The sequence below is a fragment of the Sebastes umbrosus genome, chromosome 11 (assembly GCF_015220745.1).
Source record: "Sebastes umbrosus isolate fSebUmb1 chromosome 11, fSebUmb1.pri, whole genome shotgun sequence".
Lineage (NCBI taxonomy): Eukaryota > Metazoa > Chordata > Actinopteri > Perciformes > Sebastidae > Sebastes > Sebastes umbrosus.
This window is the reverse complement of record NC_051279.1, coordinates 26,443,501-26,453,871: the sequence shown is the minus strand read 5'-3', so window position 1 is coordinate 26,453,871 and position 10,371 is coordinate 26,443,501. Positions and strand designations below refer to the sequence as shown.

General features: G+C 41.1%; 1 protein-coding gene across 1 annotated transcript in view; it reads left to right on the top strand.

Moving 5' to 3' along the window:
* Positions 1-1,530: 1,530 nt before the first annotated feature.
* LOC119496339 (oxysterol-binding protein-related protein 10-like) overlaps positions 1,531-10,371 on the top strand; it is a 46,828-nt gene continuing 37,987 nt past the window's right edge. The window contains exons 1-2 of the mRNA XM_037783560.1: positions 1,531-2,032; positions 7,249-7,427. Of these exons, the coding sequence (XP_037639488.1) occupies positions 1,779-2,032; positions 7,249-7,427 (433 nt within the window). The 5' untranslated portion in view covers positions 1,531-1,778. The remainder of the gene's footprint in view (positions 2,033-7,248; positions 7,428-10,371) is intronic.

Sequence of the window (10,371 nt, the reverse complement as noted above, 5' to 3'; positions counted from 1 at the left end):
AACTCCAGTCAAACAAAACAAACAAATAAAGCCAATATTGGTTAACACAAGCCGTGGTGTCATGTAATCAGAATCACATAATTTCTCAAATGTCCAATCATAGATTAGGGTGGAGCTGTCTTCAAACAGGAAGCACCCTGTGTGAAGACCACCCAAAGGTCAGTGGCATATAGTGTTTAGAGAAACTTAATGTTAAGGGTATAAATTTCTTATAAATAAAACAATACAGTTTGATGTATTGGCTTCAAATCTTCAAATAGGCCCTATATGCCTGTTACCGTTGTATGTGTTCCCTGTATAGTGAAATAAAAAACATTTTGAACTGTTTAACATTTCATCTTTGCAATTCACAGTAGATTCATGGTATTTATTTTTAAGCTGTGCATTTAATTATGCTTTCTTTGCATAAAAGATATGACTATTTAATGTCTTTCTAATATGACCAAATGCTTAAAAACTATTGTTGTTTGTTTGATGTTCAATTCTCCATGTAACATCCACACATAAGCCTAGGTTTTGTAACAGCAATAACATCGTAAGTGGTAAAATGGGCTGAACATGGGATTGCACATTTAGCCTTCAGTGTTTCCTACATTAATGAAGGTGATTTTTAGGCCTTTAGATAGACTTTTCAGTGTCCCACATTTCAGAGATGACTGTCCACATTAAGAAATAAATATTTGTCTTAGAAAACTTAGCATTAGAGTACTGATATGTCTACCATTTCTTTTATGAGTGTGATATTTTTTTGGTTTGATTAAAACACATCCTGGAGATGTTGGAGTGGCACTGGGTTTGGATTTAATATATTGACTTCATATCACAATATATTCCTGAAATATGAAATGCAAAAAAAATGTCCCACATTAGGTTAATTCACCCTAGTGATGGGGAAGGAACAGGCTTTACTGGTTATTCATAGTATTGACTTAAAATTTCCTGTCCAGGTCTGCTAATAAAGTTGCATAATGTATATTTGCTCATCGCAATTACATGTATTACAAAAAAACTGAATTGCAATAGTTACATTTTGAGTTGTTTACTCTGCAGTTATTTTTTTGCATTTCTACAATATATTCTTGCATCAATGAAAAAGAAAAAAAATATATATATATATATATATATATATATATCTGTAGATGTTATGGATATAGATTTCCCCCCTGTTTGCACTTTTTCCATTGATGAAAGAATATATTGTAGAAATGCAAAAAATAAATAATAATAAAAATAAAATAAAATATAGGACTATCCATTCATAATACCTTGTGATATGTTGAAGCTGTGATGTTTCTATAATAGGCCTATTAGTGGAATAACATAAATAATTGCTCTCAGACTGTGATGTTCTCTGAGGTTTTACTGCATTATTGATCCCTGCTGCCGGCTGAAGGGGGAGGATCCTGGATCCTGGTGCTGGGGGGGAGGGACCAACCCGGGATTTCCAAAATAAAAAACGCAATAACGTCAGAGAGGGTGAGAGAGAAAGAGAGAGAGAGAGAGAGAGAGAGAGAGAGAGAGAGAGAGAGAGAGAGAGAGAGCTCCGCAGTGAAATAGTCGGAATATCCCTCCAGTGTGTCAACAGAGTCCCAGGCAGCAGCAGACTGGAGAGTAAAGCTGCTCTGGTTTCTTCTATCTGACTCTCTCTCTCTCAAATCTGCATCACTTTGCACATAAAGCTGCATCAGATCTTTGAGTTCATATCAGATCTCTCTCCTCTCTGCTGAAAAGCATCCAGACTTCAGAGTTGAGCCGAACCGAGAGCAGCCAGCAGCAACATGAGCATGAGCCGGGCAGCAGCGCGTCCGGAGAGCCCGGCCAGGAGCCCCTGCAGGAGGCAGCAGCAGCAGCAGCAGCAGCAGCCGGGCGGCCAGACGCACAGCCCGGCTGCGATGGAGCTCCGGTCCGGGACCAGGGACAGCAGAGCAGGGTCTGGGTCTGGACCCTCGCTCCACAAAACAGCCCGGAGCAAGAGGCACCTGGAGGGGGTCCTGAAGAAATACACCAACCCGCTCCAGGGCTGGCAGAGCAGGTAGGTCACTGTGGACTCTCACAGACAAAGTGTGTTGTGTGTTGTCATTTTTGTCACACAGTCAACTTGTGTGACATGTTGTTTTGTCTTTAGAAATCACGTGTGTGTTGTTTTAATCTTATTTCTATAATATTCCTATATTGAGTGACATCCCTAATAATATATGGATAGAGGTATTTGATCTTACACTCATAATTGAGTTTATCATCATGTCTTGAAGATCTCAGATGGAGCCCCAGTTTATTTAGTCAATTTACTGTTCTGTTATGTTTTTGTTAATATTACTTACCCTACATGAAAATCTAAAACCTGTTTTCAAAAATGTAATTTAAATGTTTTGGCCCAAAAAATGTTGAGTTAATCCCTGAATCAATCTCAGATTAGCCTATATGACTCCTCAAATACATAAATCTTATAAAAACAACACATATGCAGGGATCCCAAAGTGTATCTCTCAAAATTTAATGTCAGTTTTTGACAATATTTTATTTATATTAGGGCTGTCAGTCGATTAAAATATTTAATCGCGATTAATCAAACATTTTGAATCTTTTCAAAATGTACCTTAAAGAGGGATTTGTCAAGTATTTAATACTCTTATCAACATGGGAGTGGGCAAATATGCTGCTTTATGCAAATGTATGTATATATTTATGATTGGAAATCTATTAACAACACAAAACAATGACAGATATTGTCCAGAAACCCTCACAGGTACTGCATTTAGCATAAAACAATATGCTCAAATCATAACATGGCAAACTGCAGCCCGACAGGCAACAACAGCTGTCAGTGTGTCAGTGTGCTGACTTGACTATGACTTGCCCCAAACTGCATGTGATTATCATAAAGTGGGCATGTCTGTAAAGGCGAGACTTGTGGGTACCCAGAGAACCCATTTACATTCACATATCTTGAGGTCAGAGGTCAAGGGACCCCTTTGAAAATGGACATACCAGTTTTTCCTCGCCAAAATTAAGCTTAAGATTTGGAGCGTTATTTAACCTCCTTTGCGACAAGCTAGTATGACATGGTTGGTACCAATGTATTCCTTAGGTTTTTCTAGTTTCATAAGATACCAAGATCTTCACTCTAGCTTTAAAACTGCAAACGTGTTGTTATTGCGTTAACTTTGACAGCCCTAGTTAATATATTATATATTTGACCAAAGTCGCATCAACCAACTTGGGGCAACGTGTCTATATATAGCTATATATACCATCAGGTCATCTTTCCACCCATTCGTCTGCATGTGTGCATCCTTTCCATTCATTCATTCAGTGTGAACCTGTGGTGATGGCTCAGAGAGAGGAGATGTGGGGGTGGGAGTCCCAGAAACACTGAATGAGTCATCCAGGATCAGGAAAGCCCTGCACTCCTCTCCTGCATCTCAATACTCCCTCCTCCTCCTCCTCCTCCTCTCTCTCACACTCTCTCTGTCCTAGTGGATCGATAGCAAAAGCATCCAAACGTGTAATGAGCTCCATGATCACATTTTGACAGTGTGCTATACTTACTTCCACACACACAGACACACACACTGCTGTACTTGTCTCAGAAACACATGAGACGCTAGAGTTTGTATGCGTGTGTATGATATAAATATCTCAATACTTCCCAAAGCCCCGGTCTGTGCTTTCATCTTGCATTCTGTCAGAGCGAGCTGAGCCCGGAGACAGACGGTATCATGTTCGTATCATCGCACTGATTGTTACTTTATTGTTGTTCTCAGTCTGTCAGAGGGGATTTAGTTGTTGTTATTTGTTGTGACAGAGAATATATACGCCAGAGAGTTGGAGCTGCTTTCAGTGTGGCTGCCAAACTTGATGAATAATGTATTCTTTGGAAGTCTGTTTCAATTTGACTGCTAGACCTGCGAGGTAGCTTTATGTGATTTTTTAAAAAAAAATTGCAAATCAACATAAGGACTTCACACATATGACAAAAAATAGGACAAGAATGACACACAAAACATACTACAAAGGGAAACAAAAGCAAATATAGATTTTATTCATTTAAAAAAAATTTAATTTGAGGATAAACTCCTTGAGATCAGCAGTGTAACAGAATTATGATTGGCCCCAGTACAAATTTTTCTTTCTTGGGCCCTTACCCCAAACACAAGCACACGCTCGTGCGCACACACGCATGTAAACACACAACCACTCTAGACAATTGCTATGCCACCATGGAGAGGCTCACCATGCAACTCCCATCCTGCAAACCAGCTTTAGATCAGCACCATGGACAGCAGCCGGAGCGCCAAATTTATCAACACTATTTAACAGCCTGCCCTGGATCCGGTCATCACAAGTGGACAGCTCTAAGTATACAGGTGTGAACGCACCTGTACTTAGAGCTGTCCACTTGTGATCCGATCACTGAGGACGCATGTTAATACCAGGTCTGAACAGGGCTTGAGACACACCTGGCGCAGATCTGCTTTCTACTGAGGCAAAGGCAGTGAAGAAGAAGACTGCTTGCATGGATGTAAACAATGCTCGATTTTAAATATTTAAAAATCGGCTTTGCAAATATTTTATGAGGAAGGAAATGCATTCAACACGTTTGTTAAACCTCAGACACACAATGTGTTTAGGTGATAAAACATTGGATGTATAGACATTAATTGTAAACTTAGGCTTTAAATACCAACTGATGGGAGATGTCAATTATTTTCCCACTCTATATTTCATTTCTCCATTTTTCCTATCTCCCTTTTCCCCTCACTTGTCTACTGCTGTCTATCTGTGTGTCTCTCTTTATCTGTCAGTGTCTCCCCCTCTGCCTGCTGCTTCTATCTAACTGAACTGCTGTTTTCATCCTCCCGTCTCGAGCCTCTATGCTTCCAGTTGCCGGTCCGCTCTGCAAACTTGACTGATAGATTTAGTAGCCAGTGAGAGTTACATGGCCTAATGGTTGGCTGGACACCTCGCTGACGGATGATTGAGGTGCGCGGGTCAGAGTAAGATCAATGCACTCACTGCCCAAGCCTTTCATTCAGCTCCTATTTCCCCCTCCAGTGTTTCCTGCACAAGACAACATGGATAAGATCTGCATTCTACACCTCCATCAGGTCCAGTTGAATGACCTTCATACCTGCTTGTGCTGGCTGGGCTGGTGTCATTAGACTGAAGCCAATTCCTGCCATGTTTGTCTTTCACTCCCACTGGAAGAATACAATGACAAAGACAACCATTGAGTCTATGGACGATGGTGACGGCCAAAAACCAAGATGGCGACGGGAAAAAAAACAGATGACGACGGCTAAAAAACCAACAGTGTGTTCCAACCCGCATACTTCAGTACTTACACTTACTATTTTGAGTGCATAAGTGCGTTCACACTGTGAAGCATGGCAAAATGCAGTGCACTCGAAGTACCCAGAAGTTGTACTCAAAACAGTCAAATCGTTGAGTGTGGAACGCTGGACACTTTTCACACTTAACTGTCGCCATCTTGGCTACGTAGCGGAAGGGGCGGGACAACGACCACTTTTCAAACATGTGAAAATGGCCGCGGTCAAATGTTGCAATTGGCATTTCCGGTCAGTGCGCCGCAGAGTATTCGATTTGAGACAATCCTACCCAGTTGAAATTCACGCACTACTCAAGTAAGTACAGAGTGGACAAAGTGCACTACATTGAAGTGTACTTCAGGAAGTACATGGATTGGAACACACTACAAGATGGCGACAGCCAAAAACCAAGATGGCGACGGCCAGAATGCTGAACTTGAGCCTTCAAAACGTCAGTGAACAAACTAATGGGTGGCGTCATGGTGACTACGTCCACTTCTTCTATACAGTCTATGGTTACACCAGTGTCAGAGAAGTTAACATGTTATTATGCTCTGCTATGATCCCTGCTGCGTCCGGTGACAGAAGACACCGAACATAACACCTAATGTAGACAGGAGCTTAGTGATTCACACTGCTTCATGCTTGTGCTGCTGATCATTTACATTTAGGAAAGAAAGGAGGTCTGGGTTGGATCCACTTGATGTTCCACTGCATGCCACACAGTCGCATGACAGCAGTGGAGCGGAAGAAACAGATTGCTGTGTGAAAACAGATTTAAATTATTCATAGTGGCCTCTTTCTTCTCATTGCTCGGTTTCCTTGTCTTCTAGTAAACCTTTGTGCTTTCTTTTCTCTATCCCTGTAGCACCCCTTTCTCTCTCTTCATCCATCCCTGCTTCCGACCCCCTTGATGGTTCTCATCAGTGCTTAGAGATACTGGTTCATGACCATATTAAAGACTCCAGGGTGAAATCACTCAGCCCTCAGTAGCTTGCATATGAGCTCCAGTGTGAGATGGAATACGATTTGTCCTCACTCTCATCACAAGAGGAGAATGCTGACTGAGCAATACTACACTAACAGTGGTTGTCATTGTGTGTTTACGTGTGTGTGTGTGTGTGTGTTAGAGAGAGACAGTGTGAGCAGGAGGTTCAAAGGGGAGTGATAAAATATAACAACCGGAGCACAACAATGACTCTCAATGGATGCGCTCTTGTGATGTTTCAAGCTGCCACGCTGCAGAGAGTGTTACAGTGATTTGCTCATGTCTCACTCCCTCACTGTGTCTCTGAATTTAAAGATTAATAGGAGAGTTGTTAAGTTTTGATTTATGTGTAGTGAGTCAGAGAGAAACAGGTGTGGAGTCGGGAAGATGTCTGAATTTAGTCTTTTTAGTTCTTTTTTTAATCAAACAACAAAACAGATAACAATGCAAACACAAAAACATTTTGAACACAAAAACACACACGGTCATTCAAATGGTAAATGGCCTTGCATTTATATAGAGCCTTTCTAGTCTCAACCCAACAGGCAACAACAGCTGTCAGTGTGTCAGTGTGCTGACTTGACTACGACTTGCCCCAAACTGCATGTGATTATCATAAAGTGGGCATGTCTGTAAAGGGGAGACTCGTGGGTACCCATAGAACCCATTTTCATTCACATATCGTGAGGTCGGCAGTCAAGAGACAGATACAAACTGATACAAAAAAATGATTTACTATGAACAATCATGCCATTAATCGCGATTACATTTTTGAATCAACTGACAGCCCTCAAATTAATTACATTTTTGTAGACTGAGATGGTAACACTCCCTCCAAAACCAGCCCGTCCTCTCTTTGCCCTTGCTCTGTCCCAACCTCTCTCATGTTTAACTGTCTCCTTATGTCTCTGTCTCTTCTCCCTGCTGCAGATATTTTGTACTGGACCCGGAGGTTGGTCAGCTCCAATATCATCTGAATGAACTCAGTAGAAGCCAGCGACCTCCCAGAGGGTCTCTGCCTCTCCTTGGAGCAATGGTGGTCTCCAGCGACGAGTATCCCTACATGTTTACTATTCAATCCACTACTGGGGATTCCTACAAACTCAGAGGTAAGAGAAGGTGTCTTTGTGAGACATGGTAAGCTGGGTATTCCACTGTCAAATGGTTATTATTAACTATTATGAAAACTCTTGCTTGGTGAAATCCAGAGGACAGCTACTGCACTGTGGACACTGTGAGAAGCTTTGGTATTTTCTTGTATCGCAGAAGTTGCGGTTCGTCAAAGACTCTAAAATCATGGATGTTTGAGTTTGAATGAATGGGTGATAGTACAGTGTCATGTTAACAGAGCCTAAACCTGTGATAGATTACCTTTTCAAACCAGTTTTAAGTCTCTGAAAGTTGATTTTTGAAGAGTTCTGAGATGACCAGCTGAAAACGAGATGGTGCATCTCAAGGGGTCTGTCCTCTAACCTCTTTAATCCGACGGACCCGGTACCGGGTTTGGCTGAGCTGTGACGTACTCTTTGCCCCAAATTTGATTGGCTGTGATCTAGTCACCCTATGTAAGGCAGTGATAGTGTTGTCATGGGAACCCGACCCCCAGCATCTCAAGAACTCATAACTCTTTGACGTTCAAGTCCCAGCGTTGCTCCCTGATGGAAGGGAAATCAAAGAGTCATATCAGAGACTCTGCTAGCCTAGCATGAGGGAGCCTTCAGGTCAGTACTTTACTTTGAAGGTACGATGGAGTGATTGTTTACGCAGTGCTACAGTGGCCTGTATGCTTGTCATTTGTCTTATGTGTCAACAGCACGGAGGGGAATTGAGTGGGAATGTTGTTGTCAGCAAATCTGTGCACACAGCGTACAGGGAGACTAAATCTTCCAGGTCTGTACCAGTGGTTGTGTTGGACTTCCTCATTGTCCGTCATGTTGATGGAAAGGGTCCTAAAATTCCGTTGTAATCTATTATTAACCGTCATTTAATTTTAAGTTCTTTATGCCTCCACGCCGGCGACAGCCGTGGTTGGTAGCATTATGTTTTCAGGTCGTCCGTCAACCATTCTTGTCAATGCAGTATCTCAGGAACGCCTGGAGGGAATTTCTTCAAATTTAGCACAAGTCCATTTGGACTCAAGGATGAACTGATTAGAATTTGGTGGCCAAAGGTCAAAGGTCGATGCGACCTCACGAAACACATTTTTGGCCGTAACTCAAGAATTCACATGTTAATTTTGACAAATGTCTAACAGGATAAAATGAGGAAGTGGTGACATTTTGGATAGACATGGATGTAAACTGTAACTTGACTTGGACAGTTCACTCGCCACGGTGCTGCGTGTATTGTCTAGGACACATGCAGCCACTTTCCCAGTAACACCCGTCTGCCTGGTTTAACATTAGTGAGTGTCCGACAGACCGTGTGTGTTTGGTTTGTGCCACGTTCGGAGATGTAACTTTAGCGTTGCTGGTGGCTTCGTACTCGCCATTGTCACACACACATGCGGTCTGTCAGCGAGGAATAACGTTAGCAAGTGTCCAACAGACCGTGTGTGTGTGGCGGTGGTGAGTGTGAGGTCTGGTGGCGTTATAGCTTTGAACGTAGCTGTAGCAGTGTGTGTACAGTTTATTTGTCGGTAAATTAATGCTACAACTCCTCAAGACCCGAGCCAAGTTAACGTATCCTGCAAAGCCGTCTCAGACCCTCTTAAGGTCGGCTGTTAAGGTGGACCAGCTGCTCCTCTGAGTTTTGCTAAGTTTTTGAATTAATTTTCCATATTTCTTTTAACCGTTTAACTGATAGCATTAACAGGTCAAAATTCTTAATGTCCGCTAACGGTTAATTATTAACATTGCACCTTTAATAATTTTCAGTGACATGGAAACACATTGAAAGATTCAGTTCTTCTCCATCAACTTTCACTCTTTTATTTCCCTGATTTTTAAAAATTCCTGCAAAAAATGTCTTTATAGTGTTTGACCTAAAAATGCAGATTTCTCTGCAATAATCAGGCAGTCTGAGAAGTGTCACTAACATGCAGAGCAGACCAAATATAGCATTGATTGAGGTGTCTGACACATGAAGAATACTGTGTGATTGGCTGACCGCAGGGGTCACAGTATGCCCGGCCCTGTGACTGTCAGAGTTGACTGTGAATTGCTAATCGCTGTATGTGACAGCTGTGATTTCCTGTTCACGCTCTCCTCGCCTGTCCATCTCTCCCTCGCTCTCTTTGTCACACTGATGGCTTTTTGACAGAGCTGTGTTAAATTCAGATTAGACTTTTTATCACTCCTCCTCTGTGAGCCTCACAGAGCGTTCAACTCTTTCTCATCAGCAGCAAAACAAAGATAAAACCAGTCTAGACTACTTCTGGTTTGTCTAGTCTGCAGGGACAAAAAAACTTTAATAAGGAATTCAATCTTTAATTTCCTCTCAAACACTTTTCAATCTGTTCCATCACCCCTACAAAAAAGAAATATACTTCAAGTTTATTTTACAAAGTAAACTTAAATAAAGTTCAAGTATATTCCCAAGTATACTTTATGTAATAAGTATAGTAATATACTTGTCAGTGTACTACTTCAGTACATCTTGGAACTAAATTGGCCCACTTTTTAGTTTATAAAAGTATACTTTAAATGTAAGAGTAGTGAACTTTGAGTACACAACTAGTTTACATCACAGTTGTATTTTGTACTGATATGAACTATACTACAAGTGAACTTAAAGGTATACTTTTAGTTATATACTTGTAGCCCACTTTTTAGTTTATGAAAGTACACTTTAAAGTATACTCTCAATAAACTACTAGTTTAATAGTTTTTACTGCAAGTAGACTCGTACGTTTTCTTTAAGTGAACTTATACTACTTAGCCAAATATACCTTTCTTTACTTTTCAGTATAAGCCAAGTATACTTGGACTTTTCTGTATACTTGACAAGTACACTTAGACTTTCCTGTATACTTACGTCAGTATAAGCTAAGGATATTTAAGTCCAATTTTTTTTTGTATCTCTGATAAGTACAAAAAAAAAGTTAACTGAAAG